Genomic DNA, 26,566 nt, shown 5'->3' on the forward strand with positions numbered 1-26,566 from the left:
CATGGGAGAAACAACCTACGCCTGCTGCTCTCTCCTGCAGCATAAAATAAAAAATAAAAATAAAAAAGTGCCCAACAGCTCACACGCTGCTTTGAAATCTCTATCACAGTGAGTTTGGCTCCCGCCTTCCTGTTTCTGCTTTATCAGTTACCCTGGACCTCCTTACCATACATTTAGATGCAAAAAAATACAGCAAGAAAAGGACAAAGCCCAGCATGAGCATACAAATTTATGTGGGGTCAAAGCTTTAAAAATGCATAAAAAACACCAACATTCACACACACAAAAAGTCTTACCAAGCAGCCAGGGCAAATATCTTTATTCACTTGAAATAACCTAACTTAAAAGTAACTTTTCAGCAAGAAATAAAAGCTTTATTTATGTAAATAAGTCCTTTATATTGATAATTCCACTGGAAGTTTTTCCCCCACTTATAACAATACATTTTTCTCATGATATAAATGAATAAATTTTCCATTGGAACTAGTATTTTTGAGTCAGTATAAAGGAATTTTTTCTCTAAAACAAGCATCTTTGCTAAAAAGTTACTTTTAGGTTAGGTTTATGTTATTTCAAGTGTTTGAGATATTTGAACAAGACACAAAACAAAATAATTGGTAAGATTTTGTGTTTTTTCAGTGTAGGGTTGTCATAGACTTCCTAGTTTTCTTCCAGAATTTCTGTCAATTCGGCTTCATTCATCGTCTTTTGAACTTGCTAGACTCCATTTAAGCACCAGGAAATGGGGCTAAACGTAAACGCACACCACACTTTACAGATTTTTGTTTATAAAAGCAGCTTTAAAACTATATTTTCTTCTACTTAAAAATGATGCACCACTTTGTTTTCTAAAAAACTTGTATTTGTGCTTGTACAAAAATGTGAAATGTTGTAAACACCCAGCCTTTTTGGAAATAAGTTATTGTTTTAAATGGGTTTTAAATCTGTTTTAAAAATCTCCCAATTGTTAAGTCACAAATCAGCAGGCACTGCCCGTTACCTAGCAACCTAAGCTGAGCTCCAGCACCTTTGGCCAGCTGATTTTACCGTTGTACAACGGCTGCTGGAAAAGACAAGTGTTTAGTTGTTAACTTAACATCCAGAAACCTCTTGCTGCATTCTTGTTGGTTGTGCAGGAGGCTCCGCTTCTGCTTTTCAAAGATGTACGGTTATATCATTGGTACCAATGGTCATCTGTGAGTGTAAGAGGGGAGTAGAAGGCGTGGACAGCAGCAGCTTATTTGAATTTAAAGTGACAGGAGGCTCTAAAACAACTCAAAATAGGTAGAACTGAGTAGATTAAAATATGATTATCTAAGAATGATTATGTGCAAAAATGTAATGAACAAGTTTTGCATGTAGCCCATTGACCTATTGTAAACTGCTCAAGGAAGCATAATAGATCACATTTAAATAATTTTCAAAAAATTTCACTTTCTAGTAATAGGGCTTGTTTTTTTGTTTCTAATGAGGCTGTGCACATTGAGATAATCTACTGTTGATCACTTAGTGGTGCATAATTATCTGAGCAGTCCTCTGGACTCTGACAGAGCACAAATGTTTAGCCACCTGTTAGCAGCCTGCAGGCCTTGGGGATGGGGGTGCTAAGCAACAAGAAGGACAGAACAGCAGCTCATCTGGACGAGAGGGATGGGGAAATCCTCTGCCAGCAAAAGAGCCGTTATTTACAACAAGCCGACCCAACAGATCTCCGAGTCTGATCCAACACCGTGCCGCAGAGGACACAAATCACCTCCCATACATAACCCTGGCCCTGACAACCCATTTCATCTCAGGCGCTAATGAATTCATCATCGGGAAGGATCTGCCTTTGGTGCCCATAACCCCAGCAGAGAAGGAATGATGGATCAGATCAGTTATCCTCCTCATCTTCAACATCACTGTGGCTGCCACACTACAACACCTTACCAAGTATTTCTGGTTTAGTTTGTAGTGAAAATATCTTGGTACACTTGAAATAAGACAAAACTAGCTTACAAGTAACTTTTCAGCAAATTGTACGAGCTTGTTTGAAGTCAATAAGTCCTCAATGTTGTTATTTCATTTTTAACATGCGATAAATGGTCTATTATAAGTGAAATACTCTGTCAGTGGATCTAGTACTTTTCCATCAATTTTAAAGGTTCAGTATTACATATTTTACAGCCACATGGTGCCATTTCACAGCACAAATAAGTAACAATATTACCTTCAGTTGTTATAAAAATGCTAAACATTACAACTTAAAGAAAATTTGACTTTGTAATCTAACACACTGTCTCTTTAAAAAACTCCTGCTCTTTTAGAAAATCGGCCTTCAGAAAGTCATCACAACATACATGGCTCCTCTTTAACCCTTTAGCAACGTTTATACCAGCGTTCCACTGAGTAGTAGCTGCTATGATGAACTCAGCAGATCCTCAGTTCCACCAGGTGTCTGCTAATTGCTACTGGCTAGTTTGAAGGAGCTCAGTGGGGGAGGAGTTTCATCCTTGAAGGCGGGGCTAGGTCCAACTAGGTGTCTTGAACAGTTGAGTAATGGTTGCCATGGAGATCAAATGATTTCTCAAACATGCATGAAAGAATCAAAGCAACACTCAAGGAGGGAATCACATTACAACATGAGGTAAAACTAAAAATAGCCCATTTTACATTATACTGCCGCTTTAAGGAGTTATTTGCTGAAAAAAAGCTCCTATATGTAGCTGAAAAGTTACTTGTAAGTTAGTTGTGTCAAACTTCAAGCAGACTAAGATGGTCTAAAAACTACACCACAAATACTTGGTAAAATTTTGTGTTTTTGCAGTGCAGCGCTACCTCCCCTCCACAGAGCCCAAAGTTTCGCAGCAACAGTTTATGACTCTCAGGCGACCTTGACGATGTCGCTACAAGGTAAACGCTTCACAAATGTGCATCCAATGTATGACGGCGAGTGAAAGTGTGGAATACGAATGTGTCGGCATATGAATGGATAAGTCGGAAAGAGCGAGAGCTCTCGTGGCTGCAGGAAAGAGTAAGCGTGCGTATCTCTGCGCTGGTATGAAGGAGTGTAAGCGGCGCAGTCAGGGAGCTGTCAGAGGAGAGCCAGGGTGCAAGCTGATCACAGGACTGCACTGCGTTTGATGTCTCTCAGGGACTGACAGCTTCTCTCCCCATGGGAGCCCCTCTTTCCTCGCCCCTTCTTTGCTCCGTGCACCACCTCTTTTCTCTTGTATCATTCTTTTTTATCCTGCGCTCTTTCCATACACGGTATAACTCCTCACTCTGCGTCCTCATCAAGCTGTTTGAGAAGAAGGAGGGCTATGCGGAAGCACGATCTCCCGGGACTGTTCGAGGAAACACGTAGAATTTCAAAACAAGGCTTTGTTCTGCAGGAAACACCTGAGAGTATGTCTCTGTAAATACTGACATGATGAGCTGCCATTTCTCATTTACTGACATTTCGGCTGACACTCCATCCAGCCTGGTGGCGGGGAGGTGACGGCAGCTAACCTTCAGCTTCGAGATGGATGAATGTGTAGATATTTACAACATAAACGTGCGCATATTACAGAGGACCAATTTGATAATTTGAATTTTTTTCCCCCTTTTTAGAACAAAATCCTACAGGTTTTAGGGGCGAATGGATCACTCTACTTTGGAGAAACACAAAATTTTACAAAATAGTTTTGTCTAGTTTCTAATGCAAATATCTCAGTACTCTTTAAATAAGACAGAATTAATTTACAAGTAACTTTTCAGCGTGATATAGCAATTTTCTTAAGTAAATTAATACTTAGTTTTAAGAAATACCAAGCTCCACTGGGAGATTATTTCACTTGCAAACCATGTTTCCGGTGTTATAAGTGAAATAATCTGTTGTCATCAATTTTAATGTTAATTTACTTAAACCAAGTTTCTATTACTTCCAGAAAAGTTACTTGTAAATCAGTTTTGTCTCATTTCAAGTGTACTAAAACATTTGCACTGAAAATTAGAATAAAACCCGATGGTAGGATTTTGTGTTTTTGCAGTGTATCAATTATCTCACCTCCTAAATTCCAACGTTTCCATCAGAAACTAATAAATTCTGGCTTCCCGAGTTGCAGCCTTGAAGGGTAAAATATTTGTGCAGGTTTAGGGGTGATAACCCAAAACTGGTAAGGTTATTAAATAAAATCACAAATATTCATGCTCCAGTTCTGCTCCAAACTCAACTGATTATTTGACTGACAGAAAAAATTATTTGCCCACTGAGAAGCCTGAAGTACATCACTGTTTGCAGAGCTGATGACATTAAATCTGTCTAAATAATGAGAGAAAAAAAGACTCAGTAACAAAATATATCTTGCAGGCATTTTCATTTCTGGCATAAAAAAATTAATTGTGTCTAATTTCTACAGCAAATATCTTAATACATTTGAAATAAGACAAAACTAACATACGAGAAGCTTTCAGCAAGACAAAGGAGCTTATTTTGAGTCCATTTCTTTTTGTTAATGATAAAGTACAAAATTAACAGGCAGATTATTCACTCAAAAGCACAAAATCTTACCAAGTACTTTTGTTCTATTTTTTATAGAACAAAAGTACTTGTTCTATAAAATTTTTTAAAAAGAATTTTATAGAACAATTCTTTTAATTTAAAAAGTTTCTTTTTAAATTAAAAGAAACTTTTCAGAAAGAAATACACTCTTGTTTTAAGTAAATAATTGCTTAATACTGATGATAAACTATTAGCTCCATTGGCAGACAAATTAACTTTAGGGAAAAAATGAAAATATCTGCCAGTGGAACTAATACTTCTTCATCAATATTAAGAAACTATTTACTTTAAACAAACTCTGATATCTAGCTACAAAGCTTCTTGTAAGTTAGTTTGTCTTATTTCAAGTGTACTAAGATATTTGCACTAGAGCCTATGCTAGAAATAATTAGTAAAATTTTATGTTTTTGCAGTGTATCTCAGTCTCCCCCACATTTGCGTGGCACTGTAGGTGCTGCCAATGTTCAAAGGTGTTCCTTTGGGAATTAAATGTGCATGATTACGCTCTTGGCAGCAGATCTCCTCTCGCCCCACCCTCTTAAGGTCAAGGTTCAGCGGGATTTCATCTCTAATGGTGGCTGTGTGTTAGTATGAGCCCATCCGTCATGGGAGCCGCGTGTCAGCTGGACGTCCCCGTCACTAAGCTGTCCGTTTTGTCAGACGGCCAAATTCATCATAACGCGATGTGAGGGCCACTGAACCTCACTAGCGGAAGCCAACAACCCAACGGATACATACAAATATGCAAATTAACGACAAAATAAACATCACCCAAGCAAACGAGCTATCCATCAATGACCGGTTTCTCAGCAGCTCAGCACGGGCAAGGCGACAGTAATCAGCCACTCCGTCACAGGAAGTGATGGAATGCCATCCCTTCATCTTCCTCTTCTCCTCTATATCAACCAAGTTCTGTCGTACCTTCATCGGTCCTGTTTGCCATTTTTCATGCATGTTTGGGTCATTTTCCTCTGCTCCCACATTGTAAAACATTAGAGCCACATTTAGTTGTGTCTACTATCTTCTACTCTTTAAGTCAAATAAATTTATCCAGTTTCAGATTTTGAACCTAAATGTGAGTTTGTGAAAGATAAACTCACAGCAGTAAGTTGTTAACTTTTTATTAATTTAGTCAAACCTCCAAGAGTTGAAAAAACCAGAGTTTTTAGGTTAACACTTAAAAAAACTGAAAGAAGAAAAAGACAGGAGTGGGAACTATTTCCCAGAATGCTTAGCGGCATGTTTTTGTCTCCTGAGATGGAAGTGCGTTACATTGATCTGACTCTTGTGTTTTATGAAGGCAAATGTTCATTTTAATGCAATTCTCAGTTAGCAAAGCTTGAGGATAATGTCCTGTTCACACTAAATGTTTCTGAGCTGAATTCATTGGGATGTTTAATAAAATTCATTATCAGATCACAAATTTTGTTCCTGCAGTTTGAAACAAGAATTTAAATTATTCTAAAGTAAAATAAGTATTTATTTTAACTTGATATTGTGAGTAAAATAATAGAAAAATGTGGCTCTTTAACTGGGTGAGGGCAGTTTTTTATTGCATATTGTGAAATAATAATTATTATTTAAATTGCAGCATTAAGTTAAAACTCACAATTCAAGATGAATGAAGTTAAAAGACAATGTTTAGACAACTTGTCTCTTGTTAAATCAACTTCATGAACTTTAATTTCTGAGTTGAAACCAAAACTATTTTCTTGTTCGACCTAAATTTCATTTTCAAGGCAGCAGGTGGACTTTCATTTTCAAGTTAAACCTCCTTCACCTGTTTTACAGTGCACATACTTTGTCAATTTTTGTTGGCATTTTTCCCCCTCTTCCCTTTACGTGCTCCTACATCATTGTAATTGTAACGTAGCTGAAGACATGTAGAATGAATACTTGTTCTGTTTTCATGTTTGAATGGACAGTGATGTGAAGGGAAACATTTAGCCGTTAGGGGAGCAACACAAATCAGGCCAAATGTGACAATTCTTTCCATTTAAACATTTAAACATTGGTCTCTTAGTTTTAATGCATCATTTCATTATTTGCATTGTGGCAGATGAAAGCCAGCATTTTGTTTTGATAACTAAACCGATTATTAGGGTAAGAAAACACATTGCTTTCAGTCTGAAATCTTTCCAGATCTCAGTTCGAGGTCCATAATGCCTGGAGGGACTGGAAAGGAAGTCGTCTAGGTTTAAAAAGTTTTTTTGGTTTTTTTTGGACAAAAAACAAGAACATGCAGAGGTTCTAATTGTCAGGCGGCTGAGTCAGTTCATATTCATTTTGCTTTGCTGGCAGCAGATACAGACATGCCCATGCACTGATACCTATGAAGTTTGCAACTTTCATGTCAAAATTACCCTGAACAGGTCCGTAGTGAAAACCCAAACTGACAAACCTTACCACCCACAAGCCTCAAATGAAACCACACGGCCTACTTTAGCTAAAAGGTGTGAGCTATAATCATACATTTCAAAATAAAAGTCAACGCCTGGCACCAGAACACAGACAAAAACACTGCAGACGGACCCAGCCTCCAGAACCAATGGGTATTTTTATGAAAACCACAAGCAATTTATACTCCTGCGCTCTGAGTGGGCACTGATCCAAAAAAAGAACATTGTTTTTAACTCCAGTTTGTCTCACTAGCCATAACAGAGCAGTTATAGTATCATAAAGGTCCTGAGGTTAGCCAGCCAGCAGCAAATGTGTGATCTACTGACTGTAGGCAGAGGAGGAACGAGCTGCAGCCGCAGTTCAACCCAAAACCCACACAAATGGCATTCCTTTGAATACCTTGATGGGTGCCATAGTTTTGGTCACACATCAACTAATTTAATAAAGAGTGGGTGTCGAGATCTGACGACGCAGTAAAAGTCAAAACAACACATTTTTTATTAAAGTGTTGAGACATGCATGGCTGTTTAGGGATGGGAAAAAACCTAAACTGAAGCTTTCTGTCTGCATGTCATTGTCTCTTTGTGACTAAATATTGGAGAGTCTAAATTTACCAATGCGACACACCAAAGAGAAAAACAGCAAAATGCACAATTATACAAAATAAATCTAAACACAGAGAGAACAGCCACACACGCAAAAACACAAAGTATTTTTGTTCAGTTTCCATCCATCCTTCTTCCGCTTATCCGGGGTCGGGTCGCTGGGGTAGCAGCTTCAGAAGGGAGGCCCAGACTTCCCTCTCCCCAGCCACTTCCACCAGCTCCTCCGGAGGAATCCCAAGGTTTTCCCAGGCCAGCCGAGAGACATAGTCCCTCCAGCGTGTCCTGGGTCTTCCCTGGGGTCTCCTCCCGGTGGGACGTGCCCGGAACACCTCACCATGAAGCGTCCAGGAGGCATCCTGACCAGATGCCTGAGCCACCTCAACTGGCTCCTCTCGACGTGAAGGAGCAGCGGCTCTACTCTGAGTCTCTCCCGGATGACTGAGCTTCTCACCCTATCTCTAAGGGAGAGCCCAGCCACCCTACGGAGAAAACCCATTTCGGCCGCTTGTATCCGCGATCTCATTCTTTCGGTCATGACCCAAAGCTCATGACCATAGATGAGGGTGGGAACGTTGATCGACCAGTAAATCGAGAGCTTCGCTTTTTGGCTCAGCTCTCTCTTCACCACGACGGACCGGTACAGGGCCCGCTTGACGGCAGACGCTGCACCAATCCGCCTGTCGATCTCCCGCTCCCTTCTTCCCCCATTCGTGAACAAGATCCCGAGATACTTGAACTCTTCCTCTTGGGGCAGGAGAACCCCCCTGACCCGGAGAAGGCACTCTACCATTTATTTTCAGTTTCTAGAGCAAATATCCTAGTTCTGTTGAAATAAGACAAATAGCTTAGAAGTGACTTAGGAGCATCTTTTATGTTGGTAATACTTAATACAGATAAAATATTTGTTTATTTATAACATGAAAAATGTTTAACACTTTACTTGTGCATAATACTGACAAGAATGTCATGAGTATTTATGAATGTTTATGGCTGTTTCTTGTGTACGTCTGTTAGGATAACAAATTTTACTGGGCAATAAATTGTCACAGAAGTCATTGCAATAAACGATAGTATTATTATTTTGATTTTATGTTTATGTAATATAATGAAAATGGCGTAGTAATGCAAGAACACATTCTTAAGGATCAATAAACTTTAAATTCTAGCAAACAGTTAAGACATTTGGAACTGGAAGACATTTAAAATGTCAAAAATAAACAAAACAAGAGAAGCAACAGATAAAATGAAATTTGAAGTCTCTGTAAACAAAATTATCCTTCAATTCGTTGAGACCAAAACACCAGCCTGAAGACTTTTATCATCCAGTTTTTGGTAGAAAGAGAAAAATGATAAATCGTGCAAATAGAAATTATTGAGCTCACTTTAATTTATAATGTAATTAATATATTTATTGGTTATTGTGAAAGGTCTATCCATCAGTGCAAAAAACCCCAAAAACATGAAAGAAACATCAAACAACCAAAGATCGGTTAAGTTTGCGTGAATTTCTGCAAAAAAAAAAAACAGAGGGACTGATTGATGTCCTTTGGAGTCTAGAGGGCCACAAAAACAGTCTGCGGTGGGCAGAATTTGGCCCCCGGGCCTTATGTTTGACGTAGATGTTGTACCATCTATTAGGAAATGCTCCGTGTTTTTATGACTGTAGGTGATATTAGTTTTAGGTCTAAAAGCTAGTCAATGACCATTTAAACTTTTACTATAATGTGATTATTTACAGTGAAAGCTGTGTTGGTCCTTGAATGCATCTCACCTGGATAAATATCTGCTACAAAAGTAATGTGGTACAAAACACAAAAACATTCCTGGACACCTAATAAATGCTGGTTTATTTCCCCCCTCTGATGATCATGAAAAGAAGTTTAATTTTAGCCGTATTGCGAGCGGACATTAAATATTGCACTGATACATCTGCTAACCACATGTTTCCGAAACCACTTCAAAAGCACACATTAGGAGTGTGAGTGTGTGTGTTTTGAATAGGAGGGAATTAGTTTTTTTTTTTTTTTGGTGATGTTAATGTGTTAACTGGCTCCAGTCAGAAGAATTACAAGCACACTCTGTCTTAATTCCTCTTCTCCAAACATCGTCGATACAAAAGGCCCTCATGGGGAAGGGTGACCTTAATGATCTGCTCAACATTAAATCCTATTTTTAAACTGTTCTACTTTATTATTCTCATCGTGTTTTGATCCAACAGCATAACATCATTAGGTCATGCACTGCAAAAACACAATGTAGGAGATCATTTTAGACAAGACTACCGTATTTTTCGGACTATAAGCTGCTACTTTTTTCCTACGCTTTGAATCATGCGGCTTATAGCCCGGTGCGGCGTTTCTGCGGATGTTTCTTCAACCGCCGGGGGGGAGGGCTCTTTAGCAGGAAGTGAATCATTGGAAGACAAAATTGGAAATCAAAGAAGAAAGTGCCAATTTTCATTTAGAACAAGCACATGCTAGCACTAGGCACGACGGAGAAATTTCTTCAAACTCAAATGACGCAGCTTTTGAGTTGAGGGTTATTGATCCGGCAGTACAGGAAGGAAATAGAGCCGCTGCACGTTAGCTTGTCATGAACTAAATGATGGTTTGGCATTGCAGACTGAGGGCTGCGCCTTAATAAATCTAGCAGATTTACTAGACCGCTGCCCTCTGCTGCAGAAAACTGAGAGCGGCGGAGATACCAGCGGCTTATAGTGTGGTGCGCTCTATAGTCCGGAAAATACTGTAATTTACTAATTCATCAAGAAATAAGAGTTTGTTTTAAGTCAGGAGTGTCCAAACTTTTTGCCACACTGTAAAACATTCACAGGTGGTTTAACTTGAAAATGAAAGTCCACCTGCTGCCCTGAAAATGAAATTTAAGTCAAACAAGAAAATAGTAAGTCAGTTAATTCAAGTTTACTAAGATATTTGCACTTGACAAAAATACTTGGTAAGATTTTGTGTTTTTGCAGTGTAGAAGCTCATTGATGAGGTAAATTAAATTTGAGGAACCCCAAAATTCGAGACTTACCAAATAGTTTCGTTCAGTTTCTATTGCAAATATCTTACGCAGTTCACTTGAAATAAGACAAAACTAACTTGCAAGTAACTTTTTAGCAAGATATAAAAGCTTGTTTCAAGTCAATAATTGCTTAATGTTGCCTGAAAAAACTACAAGTTCCACTGGCAGATTATTTAACTTTTACTGGAGAAAACATCTTGTTATAATTGAAAAAAATCTGACAGTGGAGCTCCTACTTTTTCATCAGAATTATTTACTTAAACTCCTATATCTTGTTGAAAAGTTACTTGTGAGTTAGTTTGTCGTAAATCCAACGATTTAAGACAAACTAGATAAAAATATTTGGTAGGATTTTCTGTTTTTGCAGTGTGTTTATCAATTTCAGAATTGTAAATAAAGCAGATTCTACATCGTCTTTATATATGCCTAAAGATTCCACTGGTAGAAAATTCAGTAAGGAAGAAACTGACTGCACGGTGTAGCAGATTGCACAAACTCAAACTCGAGGATTTCCAGGCTTTGATCAGATACTAGAACCTAACGGTTCCTTCCACAAGCAGCAACATTATGCAGCAGTATTTCTAAATTTTCTAGTCATTAGAGTGTAGCGAAGGTGACGCAACTCATGCTTGGATGCCACCCCAGTAAGCAGGACTGCCAAGAAGGCAGAGCGGATGGGGCCAGGGTGAAGTCAGCGTCTGAGGAACACTGGAGTTAGTCAGGATGAGTGAGCACACTGGGCACCAGCGCCGAGCCGGGCCCCTCTGAGGATTTCTTTATAGCAAACGAGTAAGACCCCACCCAGTGCAGAAGGGGGTCTATGAAGACGCACTTCATCTAAAGTAGCATTTTTCCTATGTTTTCTGAAAGGAGCATTATTGTGTCTGTCTCCACTTTTATGTTTCTGAGCCGCCAAGCGATGGAGTCGAAACTCCAAATCGGCCGACTTATGTAAGAGTTAGCAGGCTTTGCAGCTGCAGGGTGAGATGTAGCAACGGCTGCGATTAAAAAATTTAATGGAAAATTAAAATAAATCAATGCTGCGCCGCACAAATGATTTATTATCGGTTGTTCTGAAGTGCAGAGGAAAGAACCACTTTTGTCAAACGCAGGGAACAATCGAAAATATTGTTAGCATAATGTTTAAAACTCTCCGGTTAGCTCTGGTTTTGATGTGGCTAATGGTGCGTTCACACCAAATGCATTGTGAGCATCAGGCACTTCTGGTTTACATCAAAATCTATGTGGATTTTAGCAATCGTAGGATTTCTGTCTTTGGCATCCATGCATGCATTCAAACCGCACCGGAGTTCACTTCTACCAACCCGAGGATTTTAGGCAAGTTTTTGGCCAAACTGTTCCATAAATGAGGCCATGGTGTTCCTAGAGAAAAATCGCATTTTACTCAGCTGCCTCTTCATATAACTAGACTAAATTTACAAAACAAATCTAAATATTGTTATTTTCTTTTTTGCTGTGAGAAAAAGAGGATTAAAAAAAAGACCAAAAGGAAATGATAAACTCACCGATGAGAGAAGAAGTAGATAATGGATGCAGGAAATTGTTTACACAGAGACAATCCCTGAAAATAACATTTCACATCCACTAAATTGTCTCCAACAACAGCTGTTATGCTTTTCTATTGCAGAAACCAATTGCAGACAAACCTTTTCAAAGAACATTCTCAAGGCAAGTCAAAGTAAAAGGAGTCTAAAAGTCTCCTTTTCACCACCCTTACAGGTTTGTTTGGTTTCAGTTTACATTTATGTCATATTCAGTTTGTATTTTAAATATACATGGTGAAATTCTTCCATCATTCCCACTCAACATTGATCATTAAAGGAGTTTAATTCTGGGGACCAAATAACACATTCTCTTTTTAAAACTTCACTGTAATAGTTTTGTTTTCTTCATAGAAACATTAAAACTTCTCACTTATTATAACTAGCTATCAAGTTGTCAACATAACAGACTAAATTTTAAATGTACATGTGATATATATAAAACATGGATGCATTATTCTGCTAATGATTGTCAGCACTACAACAACTAGATAAGAAGGTCCAAGAGTATCACATTTCACAGCTCAGTAAAACGTTTTATTTAGAAAGAAAATAAATATCGAGGGAGACGAACGTAGGTCAGGCATGCTAGCTTGACTTTGACAAATCTAACATGTAGCTGTGCTGGTGTTGGTGTTTGGTGTTTTGGTTGATTTGAAAGAAATAAGGCGACACACAAAACAATTATCTGACAGATCATCAGTAGAGCAGAAGTTTAAATCAGCTCATCAACCATCACTTTGCTCAAATGATTGCCTATTGATAATTGGAAAATAAACAACAAGCCTGAAAACACAAAACTGTAATGGACTAAATGTTCTGTTCTTTACAACTGAATGCTGTAGAAAGAAATAAACTTAGAATTTGTTTGATTCATCTCAGAAACTTTCTAGAAAAAAAAAAGCTTGAAATTTTAAGATTCAAAAGTACAAAATTTTCATGTCTTTTCTAGAAAATTTCTGACTTTTTTTTTCTTATGTCTATCTTTCTAATGTTTTTGTGTTTTTGGTGTTGAATCCTGATACGCTTGAACATGATCTCTACTTGGTCAGCTAGTGGAGCTGTCGTCAGCCAGTTTCTATGGCAACGGGTGGCACAAGGAGAAGAATGGGAGTTGTTCATCGGTTTGTCTGTATTATTTTCCCCTTTGCTCTGGCGCACCGCACTAAACTAATAACACTTACATCTGCAGGCTTCATTCAGTTAAGTTCTACTGCGGCAGCGCGGCTTCGGACGGCAAGTAAAAGAATCGTCTTTTTGCCCTCCAGAAAGGCCCAGATGTTAACAACAATAAGCAACAAGAACCTTCTCCCATGAGCATGAACGTAACTTACCAAAGCCGAAAGCAGCAGGGGCAGGAATGGGAGCAGACTGGACCGGTGTGGATGTGTAGAGGCCAGTCACCAGCAGACCATCAAAGGGGACACTGGTAGAGATGGTGACTGAAGAAACAGAAAGAAGGAAGATTTCTTTTAAAAAGCTGAAGGGAAGATTGATGCCTCATCGAAGCACAAAGAGCTAAAATGTTGATCATGTGTTGGACGTCACACATTTATATACATTTATAAGTTAAATAATCTGCCAGTGGATCTAATATTTTTTTCTTTAATATTAGGGAATGATTGACTTAAAACAGCTCCCAAATGTTGCTGAAAAGTTTCTTGTAAGTTAAGTTTATCTTATTTCAAGTGTGCTAGGATATTTGCGTTAGAAACTAGACCAAAACTACCAGGTTAAATGTGTTTTTGCAGTGTAACCACTTTCACCTATGAAGTAAATCACTGAAACGACTAAAAAAACATTTTCAAGTTTACTAACAGGAACCTGAACAATAAAACTAGAAGTTTACTGATGCAAATGGTAATTCAATGACACAGAAATGTAGATTCTTCGGCTACACAAACGACTCCACTTTTAACAGGACTTGTCCCTTTCGACATACGCATTAGAGAAAACTGATGAGCTAATTGGCGTTAACTCGAATAGCTTTGCTCTCCTCAAACAGTGAAATGGTATCAAGCTGAACGCATCTACAGCTCAGTGTATCCTGTAGAAAGTTAACTATTGATTTGTCTGGTAAACAAAAGCCTGGAGTGACAGGCCCACAGAGTCAGATTTAACACTGGAGGAAGAGGGAGATCGGCTGCTGGCCTGCTTCCAGTCAGACGGCGCAGAGCTCAGGGGAACAGTGTGACGCTTCCCCCCAAAAAAGCAGCTCTGCACACAGAGGAATAAAACGCTTTGCTGCCGTGAAACATGGAGGACTTGATACTTCCTGACCCGGGAATCCCCGTGCTTACTGAGAAGTAATGAAGAGAATAGTAGACACCTCACAGTGTTAATGTGTTTTTCTTTTTGTAAGAACAGAAACATAATCAGTTTTGTCCCAGGACGTTCGTTCTTCTGGGCTTGGTGTGTTTTCGTGGGCAGAACGGATTCCTGTGAGGGTCCATCTGACTGGGAGACTCCCCTTAACATGTCCTCACACAACACAGCCAAAATATAGGCATGTGTGTGCACTGTAAAACATTTGAAGGAGGGTTAACTTGAAAATGAAAGTCCACCTGCTGCTTTGAAAATGAAATTTAAGTCAAACAAGAAAATAGTTTTGGTTTTAACTCAGAAATTAAAGTTCATGAAGTTGATTTAACAAGAGACAAGTTGTCTAAACATTGTTTTTTAACTTCATTCATCTTGAATTGTGAGTTTTAACTTAATGCTGCAATTTAAATAATTATTATTATTTCACAATATGCAATGAAATATCTGCCTTCACCAAGTTAAAGAGCCACATTTCTCTATTATTTTACTCACAATATCATGTTAAAATAAATACTTATTTTATTTTAGAATAATTTAAATTCTTGTTTCAAACTGCAGGAACAAAATTTGTGATCTGATAATGAATTTTATTAAACATCCCAATGAATTCAGCTCAGAAACATTTAGTGTGAACAGGACATTATCCTCAAGCTTTGCTAACTGAGAATTGCATTAAAATGAACATTTGCCTTCATAAAACACAAGAGTCAGATCAATGTAACGCACTTCCATCTCAGGAGACAAAAACATGCCGCTAAGCATTCTGGGAAATAGTTCACACTGCTGTCTTTTTCTTCTTTCAGTTTTTTTAAGTGCTAACCTAAAAACTCTGGTTTATTCAACTCTTGGAGGTTTGACTAAATTAATAAAAAGTTAACACAACTTACTGCTTTAAGTTTATCTTTCACAAACTCACATTTAGGTTCAAAATCTGAAACTGGATAAATTTATTTGACTTAAAGAGTAAAAGATAGTAGACACAACTAAATGTAGGTCAAATGTTTTACAGTGTGTTTAAATGTGAGTGTTCTTCGTGATTTTGTGTACATTGGACAGCTTACACCCGTCTGAGGAGTTCGGTCCTCTTCCTCTCTCATCCATTTCAAAGCCTCAATAAATCATCCCATTACCGTCTTTATTGCATCCAGACATTTCCTGTTCTGCTCTCTTGTGACAATCCTTAAACACTTTAGTCACATTTAAAGCTCAACACTTTACACACCCTCAACCCAACTGGAACCTAAACATGCTGCCATCAGACACGTTTTGGTTGCCATCTTTATTTAGTTTCAGCATCAAATTAAATTGAGCTGCACAGTGGCGCAGTTGGTAGAGCTGTTGCCTTGCAGCAAGAAGGTCCTGGGTTCGATTCCCGGCCCGGGATCTTTCTGCATGGAGTTTGCATGTTCTCCCTGTGCATGGTGGGTTCTCTCCGGGTTCTCTGGCTTCCTCCCACAGTCCAAAAACATGACTGTCAGGTTAATTGGTCTCTCTAAATTCTCCCTAGGTGTGAGTGTGTGTGTGAATGGTTGTGTGTCCTGGGTGTCTCTGTGTTGCCCGGCGACAGGCTGGCGACCTGTCCAGGGTGAACCCGCCTCTCGCCCAGAACGTAGCTGGAGAGGAACCAGCAACCCTCCCAACCCCATTAAGGAAGAAGGGTGTATAGAATATGGATGGATGAAATTAAATTTTAGCATATAGATCATATGTGTCAAACTCAAGGTCAGTGGGCCAAATCTGGCCCGCCATAGCATTATATATGGCCCTTTAGACCCTAAACACTAAGTATGCTTAAATATTATGTTTTCAATCCAATCGATGCGTTTTTTATCTGTTTACTGCCAAATTATATCAATCAGTCTTTCCAGTTTAGAGAATTATTGTGGAAATTCACACAAAATCAACAAACCCCCACACTTCTTTGCGCTAATAATTGAGAGTTTATTGCAAATTTTTCTCAGAAATCGTCAAAAACTTTCTTACTTGTACTAAACAGCTGGCTCAGATTTAATTGATGTCAAATTATAGTCCATGATCTACACAGCGAGTAATAAAAAGTTGCATTTATCAACATAAAGGAGCGCAAATATTTTCAAGTTAGTGCAACAAATACAAAATCCTGGAGGGACTGAAAAGATGTTACATAATATTATTTAATCTTAAGAATTCAGAAATTTTAATTTCTGAATTAAAATTTTTTTTAATTCAGAAATTAAATTTTAACAGTTTTTAACAGTGAAAACTGTTAAAATTTTAACAGTTTTTTAACAGTGAAAACTGTTAAAATTTTCACAAAATTTTAACAGTTTGTGAAAAAGTTTTATAAATACATTTTGGCACAACTGGCTCTTTAAGAGCATTCATAATTTTGATTTGGCCCAAAACGAAAATGAGTTTGAAGCCCCTGATAGAAAACTAAAACGTAAAAAACCTAAAAAACCCAGCCATAAAGATTAAAGGTAGTATTATGTATCTTACTACCAGGCACATAGAGCCATTTTTTAGCACAACAGTAGCTGCGTTTCCATCACAAACGTGTGCAAAACTCTGTCAAAATCCGCTCATGTCGAATAAACACAATTTTGCAATTGTGATGTTTCCCTTAAATAAGAAACACGACTAAAAGTCACCTAGGAATAACTTTGCTCATGTGATAAGTAATTAAAAACAAGCTGCACCCTCATCCTCCTACCACTTCCTGTCATCTTCTTCATTGTTTCCCCCAGTAGCAACATCCGGTTGTTGATCACACGACTCATGTGACGGAAAAAAGTGTTTCACTTACAGGTTTTCAAAGTTCACCAATTTCAATAAAGCTGACAAACATATTCAACAAATCCATTAAATGTAAAGTTGTAAGGAGTGTTCATCTTCTGACGATGGCCTTAAACATCCAACCAGATGGTGCAACAATGGAATGGCCTAGTCAAATCCACAGCTAAAATATCTGCTATTTGAAAATGGATGATCACAGTTGATCTCCATCTTATCGGAATGAACTTGAGCTCTTCTGTAAGTTAGAACGGGAAACATTTTTCATTCTCTGGATGTACAAACTTGGTAGAGATGTACTTCATGACACTTTTTACATTATTGACAGAGAAAAGAGAAAACCGTGTATCATTTTCCATCAATTTTACAATCATGCACTGATTTGTACTGGTCTATCAATGCATTGATGTTGGTCGTTGTAATGAAAGAAAATTAGATAAAGTCGAAACTACAGATTGGAGAGCCCAGACATTGACTCAAATGTTTTGGAAATAAAATTTAAGGCTGGAAAAATGTAACAAATATTTTAAAAAAAGAAGCTGAAAATATAATACAGCTTAAATAACAACAGTTGAAGAAATATTTGATTAATTCCTTGTTTCTGAGTGAACATCTGCCACTGCATCAACCACAAACTGCAAAAATAAATCCAATTTACGTGAATAAGTTTCATCTTTATGTTTTACTACACATAACACGTCCTTTTCATTTCCCCCTCCAAGCACATTTCCTATTCAAGAAATCCATTAAATGTTAAGTTGAGACATGTTTCATTAGTAATTGCATCCTGCAGTATTGATCCAAGGCCGTGACATTGTACTGTATTTAATAGAGTAATGCATTAAACTTGGAGCAGCCAAAATGCTAATTTCTGCAATTCCACTGACCTGCATCACCAAGGTTACACACCCTCCATTACTCCAAAAAGATACTGTGAAGGAAAAAAATAAATAAAAACCTGCCTTTGTAATGCAAATCAGCCCGTGTTCATAATGTTCTTCCACAAGTAAATGAGGGAATTACTTTCCCCTGCAGAAATGCACCTGAAGGCGCGCTGGTGAGCAGGTTGAAGAGAGGTGGGGTGTTGGGACAAAAAAAGGGAGACGGTAAAGCTGGGGCCAGAAGGTTACCGCTGAAAAGCAAGAGCAGGGAGAGACGGCGTAGCGGAGCTGCCCGAGGAGAACCGCGCTAGCTGATCAATACAAATCCAAGATCTAAATTATTTAGCCTGGCCTCCAACAACCCCCACCCTGCCGTACTTTCTCACTTGCCTGTGTAACGCATCAGACAGATGAGCCAATCAGATGAGATGGGATCAGATCCAATCACCTGTGGGGGTACTTTACCCTCTCACACACACACACACACACACGCACGCACACACACACGTTTTAGAAAAAAGGCCTTTGATGCTAGCCGTTAACATTCTCGTCCATACTTCATTTTTTGAGAGCTGTTCGCTTTGGCCGAAGGGGATGAGGAGCCATGAGGGAGGAATAAGGCTGAAATTTACTACTGAGCGTCTCATTCAGAGAGCATTAAGGTTCAGAGAGATAGAGAACCCGTTTGTTTACACCTTTTACTGTTTATGTCCAAACGACACAAGTGTAAAGGTTTGAAGCGGATCAGCAAACATCTGGACTGAATTTAGGATGTTTCCTGCGTAAGACTGCATCTCCGATTTGCAAATCAGCTACACAAACACACACGAAAATAGAAATCAGTTCTGGGAAAAAGTGTGTATTCTGCTGTTTTATGCGGAAAAAAAATAAACATTTTCTTATTTTAGCATTTTTTAAAAAGGACCAAAGCTTTTAATATAAGCTCTGGATCTTTCTGAATACATAAGTTGAAATTTTAGTTACTAAAATGGTCAGAAATGCAAATGGCAATCAAGAAGAGATCGCGTTCCTGCATGATGATGTATTTGCACATCTGTAAGGGGTCTGAAGTGAAGTTCTGCAAAATCCTCATCACGCTGTATGCATAACACTCACACCCACACACTTTATACCAGAACACGGCGCTCACTGCTTGGCCCAAAGCCAGCATATAATATTGATGAAGAGATGCGGTAAGCCTCATTACAGACACACACAACCATGCTACTGCTCAACTATTGATGGGCCCGGGGCTTTCTACACTTCTCTGGATCCACCATGAGTAACATGAGGGCACAAAGTACACTGTAAAACATTTAAAGGTGGTTTAATTTCACCTTAAAAATGCAATTTAAGTCAACAAGAAAATAGTTTTGGTTTCAACTCAGAAATTAAAGTTCTTGAAGTTGATTTGACAACAAGAGAAAAGTTGTCTAAACATTGTTTTTTAACTTCATTCATCTTGAATTGTGAGTTTTAACTAAAAATCTGCCCTCACCCAGTTAAAGAGCCACATTTCTCTATTATTTTACTCACAATATCAAGTTAAAATAAATACTTATTTTACTTTAGAATAATTTAAATTCTTGTTTCAAACTGCAGGAACAAAATTTGTGATCTGATAATGAATTTTATCAAACATCCCAATGAATTCAGCTCAGAAACATTTAGTGTGAACAGGACATTATCCTCAAGCTTTGCTAACTGAGAATTGCATTAAAATTAACATTTGCCTTCATAAAACACAAGAGTCAGATCAATGTAACGCACTTCCATCTCAGGAGACAAAAACATGCCGCTAAGCATTCTGGGAAATAGTTCACACCGCTGTCTTTTTCTTCTTTCAGTTTTTTAAGTGCTAACCTAAAAACTCTGGTTTATTCAACTCTTGGAGGTTTGACTAAATTAATAAAAAGTTAACACAACTTACTGCTGTAAGTTTATCTTTCACAAACTCACATTTAGGTTCAAAATTTAAAACTGGATAAATTTATTTAACTTGAAGAGTAAAAGATAGTAGACACGACTAAATGTGGCTCAAATGTTTTACAGTGTACCAGCGCACCAACAAAACAAAACACACATGTCTGAGTTTAAACAGACATGTACTAAAAATGCAGCAGGGATCTTCTCCAAAATAAGCATAATAAAATAAAAGAAAAAAGTTTAAGCTTACTGATGTGTAAAACATGACTTTTTTAAAATAAACCCATCGGTTACGGTTCTGAATTTGTTTGATGAATATTTCAGGCATGATTCTCCCCAGCGTTGCTGAAATCACCTGGTAATCAAGAACAACAAGACTGCATTAACTTTTCCTGTCTTTTGTAAAAGCATCCTGAACATCAGAGAAACAAGACGGTGAAGATCCACTGAAAATTTGATAAGGTACCACAGTGTTGTTTCACACAGGTCCCAGTGAACTGAGCCTTGCAAAGTGAATAAGCTTTCATAAGACACTTAACTTATTTGTACGTTTTATTTTTAAAACCACAAATGCTTTGACAAAATTCTTGAGAAGATAAGTGATTAAACTAATCCTAATTGACATTTAATTACTGAAAAAATAGCAAATCACGACCTGTCCTACCACCATGAGCTCATTTTTCAAAGTAATAATACAACCAGACTCAGGAAAAGAGCTGGACAGCATGTTTCAGAAACGGCACGTCAAATTAATTTTTTACTTTGGGAAATATAAAGATCATAAATATCCACAAAGAGCCAGTTGTAGTGGAATGCATTGATAAAATCAATTAAACTATTAAATGTTAATAAACACCTGCCTATGCATTTCATAAGTGCTCCTTAAAATGAAATAATTTTGAACATCTTTTCACATTCATCAGTCCCTCCAGGATTTTATAATTGTTTTTGTGATGTTTTGTGATCAAAGTTATATTTTGTGGTGCTAATTCAGAGATATTTGCAAGAAATTTTGTAACTCACCATATCAAACTTGGACACATCAAGTTTGTATATTGACATCAGGCTCATGGGACTGACAGTTTCATATTGTTGGTTTTAAAACTCAACTTAAAACTGCAGCGTGTAACTTTTATTTTAAAAGAAAGAGACAGTTTTCCCATATTTGTGAAAACTGTTTCTTTTTGTGACAGCGTAATATCAGATAATCTGTGAAAAGATCAATGTACTCCACATTTTCCCTGAACCAACTGCAGAAACGCACCGCTCCCGACCAAAAACAACCAATCAGAGGCAGGAGGAATGTCTTAGCGCTGTCAATCATCCTTGTGTAGTCACTGTTCAATGTGCTGATTGTGGAGAAACAACTTACAATCACAGGAGAACTGTTCATCTGCTGTCATCGGTGGCTGTGATAACTGGCCTGAGCATTCAGGAAGAAGCTGTAGCGTACCAGTGATTGTCAGCGCTAAGTCCCGCCTCCTGGCTCTGATTGGTTGCTTCTCGTTGGCACTGGGAGAACTGGCAGAAGGCCGAGGAGCTCGATATTTTTACACAGATTATTTGTCTCATACCATTCTTTCACGACACAGTGACAGTTTCAAGAAATATTTAAAGAAATATATATTTTTATAAAAGTTACATTCTGCAACTTTAACTGCTTAAATTTCACAGACTACTACTAAGCTTAAGCAAAGTCAAAGTGACAACACACTGTAGCTAACTTAGCAACTTTGTCACTATATGGTGACAAGCAACAACTTTTTCTGTTGTTATTGAAGACTTTTTGGACAGCCATGTTACTCAGGTACTAACGAGCAGTGGGTGCTGACATGGACCCCTCTCCCATCTCAAAGCCCTCACAGCTGTCCCCTCTGGCTGGAACCAGAACCTCCACCTCCAGGTTGCAAACTGCCACTGGTGGATTTACAACAGAATGGTTAACCAAAACAAGTAACTGTATTTCTATCTTCTCTTTTTGGCCAATCTAGATTATACACAACATTTTATTAATGATTTCTTAGTTTTAAACAAAAGTTGTGTGTTTGTACTCTCCTCTCTCCTGCGTTGTCCATTGGAATTACATTCAAATGGTGATTCAAGAAAATTAGATGATTACATCAATGAAAAACACCCAAAAATGATTTTCCTGCCAGCAACAGCAATCGCTGTCTGCCGCTCAGTATGGGAACATTTCAGCAGCTAGAGGAAGACAATATTATTCAGCTACTGTGTGTTTTGCACAAAGATTTTGAGCACTGAACTCTATGTTAGAGTGATATTTACTGAGCAGAAAACTGATTTACAGGGGTATGGCTGCACAATTTCAAAAGAATATCCAATTGGAAAACAAATGCTGAAAAAATACAATTTAGATTAAAATTGACCTACTTTTTCTGATTCAACTTTTCAGCAAAATAAAGGAGCTTCTTTCAGGTCAATATTTCCTTACTATTGATTTAAAAAAGCACCAGTTCCACTGGCAGATTTTTCCACTTGTTAGAAGGGAAAATAATTGGCATTTGAATTGTAATCAATCTGAAGGAATTATTGACTTAAAAGAAGTTCATATATCTTGCCAAAAAGTTACTTTTATGTTAAGTTTGTGTTATCTTAATGGGACTGAGATATTTGCACTCAAAACTAGGCAAATATAATATGTGTTAAAACCAAGGTGTTTTCTTTCCCTGTAAACCAAATGATTGCTGTTTGGTTTTATAAAGTTGGGAGGTTTTCCTGGCAATAATCTTGATAAAGATAACTGTCCATCTGACCCACATCCTACTGGCAGACGCACGTGCCCCAGAGATGACCAGGAAATAGAGGCCAGACCATAGGGAACCTATACATCCATCTGTTCCCATTGCCATGCCAGCCTTGGGGTGTCACTTCACCCTGAGCTTCCTGAAACGGTTCAGACTATCAGCCACCTGACCATAATGCTTCAGAGGATATACCACAATTTACTGGGACAAGAAAAGGAGGAATTATTAGTCAAATTGGCAAGTTGGACCAATTTCCAGATCGTCAGAATTACTGAGGATTGACGCACTGGTTCACTTTTAAACAGAAGAATGTGTGGGAAGTGTGTTTCTGCACATGCATGTGTCATGTGGTGTTCCAGTCAGGTCTTACAAGAATCATTCCATTGCGTAACCTACTGGCACCATCCTGGCCTGCTGGCACTGCCATCTGCTGCTGTGAAACTCTATCACAGATGACCTATGAGGTACTCAGCTTCTACAGGTCTGCTAAACTGCAACTTGTGTTTTTTTGGGGGATTTTTTTGGAATCAAAGCGATTGTTCAAATTAGGTGTACTATACCAGTATTGACATGGGCACTGGATTTTCTGAGTCATGTTTGCACTGTTGAGACTCTGCCCATGTTTGTTTTTTTTTTAATGGAGGTTGGTTTGGCTTCCTACCTGCAACAGCTACGTGAAAAAACAACCACTATAAGACAGTTTGGTGAAGAGATTTTCTTGAATTGATAGAGAAAACTGTAAACAAAGTAAAAGCAAAATGGCAATACTTAGCATTGTATAATTCAAATCAACACAAACTTAAAATCACAGATTTAAACCTAAACCATATGAGCATATCATCACCATTTATGCTGGATTTAACCAACTAATTATAAAGCACATAGTTTAATCTCTCGCAATAGATTACAACATTCAACATCAACTCACCACATTGGGAAATACTCAAAAAAGCAAGAAAGACCAAATTTTGATAATAAACCGGTTTACATAAACCGATGGCGACATGAACTACTTCCGGTCCGCCGTCAAGTCACTTCCGGTTCGCAGTTACGTCCCTTCAATCCGGTGTGAAATAACTGTGGAGCCCCCTAGTGGAAAGGGTTTAATGCCAGTTGTAGAAAGCACGCAAAGAAAAAGAAATCTTATCTACGCCATATAATGTCAATGGGAGACCTATCCAATTGTTAAAGTGTCTGCAGTGTGAACGTCATGAACTTCATGAGGCATTTTATGTCATTGATATGAGGTGTGTATCTACAACAAAAAAAGTCAGATGCAATAAATCCAGACATAAACAAGGACTGAAAATTCTGTTTCCAAACTTACAAAGGAAGTCCTTGTCTGACCACCCAGAAGTTGCAAACAATTCTTCACTAAAGATAAATGATAATATAGTGCTTTCTTTTATTACTAGATTGCTTCTTGTTGTGATCTTTTAACAATACTGTTGGTTCTCACTGCTCAGTAAATCGATCTATAAACGGCTCCATCCATTATTACTTTAGTAAACAACACGCTGCTAAGTGACGTCTACGTTCTTCTGCTGCGCATGCGGGTCGCTTTGGGACATGAACAGATCACACAGAAGTCTGTAATAGTAATAATAGTAATAATAATAATAATAATAATAATAATAATAATAATAATAATAATAATAATAATAATAATAATAATAATAATAATAATAATAATAATAATAATAATAATAATTGATTTCAGCAAAAAAAATCTGAACTGAGCACCACACCTGCTGTATGAAGATACTGAGGAGCTGGATTTCTTGACAAAGGACAGGTGGACAATTGGAAATAGGCTGCAGTTGTGCAAGGAGGCTAAACAGGTATGCTAATGAGCAAGAGAGAAGATGAGGAGGAGATAAACAAGGGAAGGACAGAAAGATAGGAAATGTCTAAATAAAATGCAATAACAAGAAACTGAATACAAATGAATGAACTGACCGAGGCTGAACAGAAATAAACAGTAAAACAATCAAAATACAAACACAGAGGAAAAGTAAAACGCCCCAGAATTGTGACACAAACATCCTGTTCTTATACATAATCTACCTCAAAATCACACTTAGCTGTGCTGATCTCCTATGATGCAAAGCATACTTGATGCCTAAACATGAGCGAGTGCAGGTGTCCAAATTATCCGCCACAGAGCAGATCCTTTGTGCAAGTTCCCTTAATATTCCAAAATCAAGATTTATGTTTCTATGCTCCAAGGACTCCTTTTGCTCTTTTTTAATTGGCTTTCAAGGGAGTAACACGATCTCCATCTACGAGTAATTTAAAAATCATATTGCTCTTTACATAATGTAATATCTTCTCTTTTCATTTTTCATGCCAAAAGATTTACATTTGAATTAAAAGAAATATACAACCCCTCAGGAAAGGATGACAACGTGTGCAAAGGGAGAACAGGAAAGATGCACATATTCAAATCCAGAAAGAAAAAGCTAATGAGAGACACATTTAATCTCTGCAAGTACACTAAAAAGAGAAAGCCTTTCGTTTTTCATTCAAGGAATAATAACACACACTACGTACTGGAAGAGTCAAAGTGGCATATTTCAGTACAACAGAAAGAATACAAATAAACAATGATAATGTTTGAGCATAAAAGAGTGGCTCAAATCAAAGAAAGACTAATCAACAAGTGTAGCTGTTACAGGCCGTGATCCAATCCAGTTTGAACAATAACTTGATTATTCTTGATTAATTGCTAATGTTAGTGAAAATGTCTCATTACCTAAACTGTACCATGAAAAAAAGGATTATGTAGTAGTAAAGTTTTTACCCACTGGTGATAAAAATGCTCGTCTGCTCTGGGTCTTGAAATTATATCTCGTTTATATCGCCTGTTTACATCGAGAAAACACATCCCCGCACATTTTAAGAGGACTTTGTGTTTGGTTACAGCAAACCTGTAAAATATATTTTCTGCCACAACACAATTACTAATTCTAGTACTAATATCTAAACTTTTGAAAGAGACAGAGCTTTTAACAGTGACATACATCCAGAGCATCAATAGTTTAGAGCTAAGCATTTTCACCTGAATGGCTCTGTCAAAGTTCAGGCCAAAGATCCATTTATTATTTCTCATAAGTTTTGAAAACTTCCAATTTGACTCAGCTTGAGCCAAAAACTTCAGTTTCTAGATGTGCAGTGGGAGACTTTCATCGATAAGAAAGGCAGTTCTTCAAAGAATCGACTCAGGAGGGCTAAAAGTAAATTTCTAATTATTGTCACTTAAAATTTCATTAAATGTGGTGAAGTTTGTAGTCCATCACTGATTTAGCTGGGAAATGGGTGTGTTCATGAAACATCACAGACCTTACCCCACTTTCAAGAAGAGAAATGGACCAAACTTAATAAATGTCAGTGTCTCGGGGCCACTCAGTCATGTTTTATTAAAATAACACACACTGCTTCTACTGAATTATTTCCAGCTGAGAGGAAATAGCTTGAAAAGTTGTTGTTTTTTTTTCATATTTTATACAAAGTTAATATATTGTGGAAAAAACATCTTGCTGTGTTTTCATTGGACTGAATTACAATTCACACATTTCCAATATCACACAGTCTAAACTTACTAAGTCTCTGAGATAAAAGAGAAGAAGCTGGCGGACTAACATTACTTTGATTAAAACTTCTCTTTTTAAAGACAATAAATTGACATTTTTATTTTTAAATTTCTCACTAACAAGAAAATGACAGAGGTTATTTTTTTGTTAAAGTGAGATTTTTACTTCAAAAATTTCCTAGAGCTTAA

The 26,566-nt window shown here is 37.6% G+C and overlaps 1 protein-coding gene across 7 annotated transcripts in view; it reads right to left on the reverse strand.

The window, feature by feature from the left end:
• The window catches only part of reln (reelin), a 156,547-nt gene that overhangs the window by 114,389 nt on the left and 15,592 nt on the right, over positions 1-26,566 (reverse strand). For all 7 annotated transcript variants that reach the window (XM_044125997.1, XM_044125996.1, XM_044125992.1 and 4 more), the window contains exon 2: positions 13,454-13,561. In XM_044125997.1, the coding sequence (XP_043981932.1) occupies positions 13,454-13,561 (108 nt within the window). The remainder of the gene's footprint in view (positions 1-13,453; positions 13,562-26,566) is intronic.

This window comes from Gambusia affinis, linkage group LG08 (assembly GCF_019740435.1).
Source record: "Gambusia affinis linkage group LG08, SWU_Gaff_1.0, whole genome shotgun sequence".
Taxonomy (NCBI): Eukaryota; Metazoa; Chordata; class Actinopteri; order Cyprinodontiformes; family Poeciliidae; genus Gambusia; species Gambusia affinis.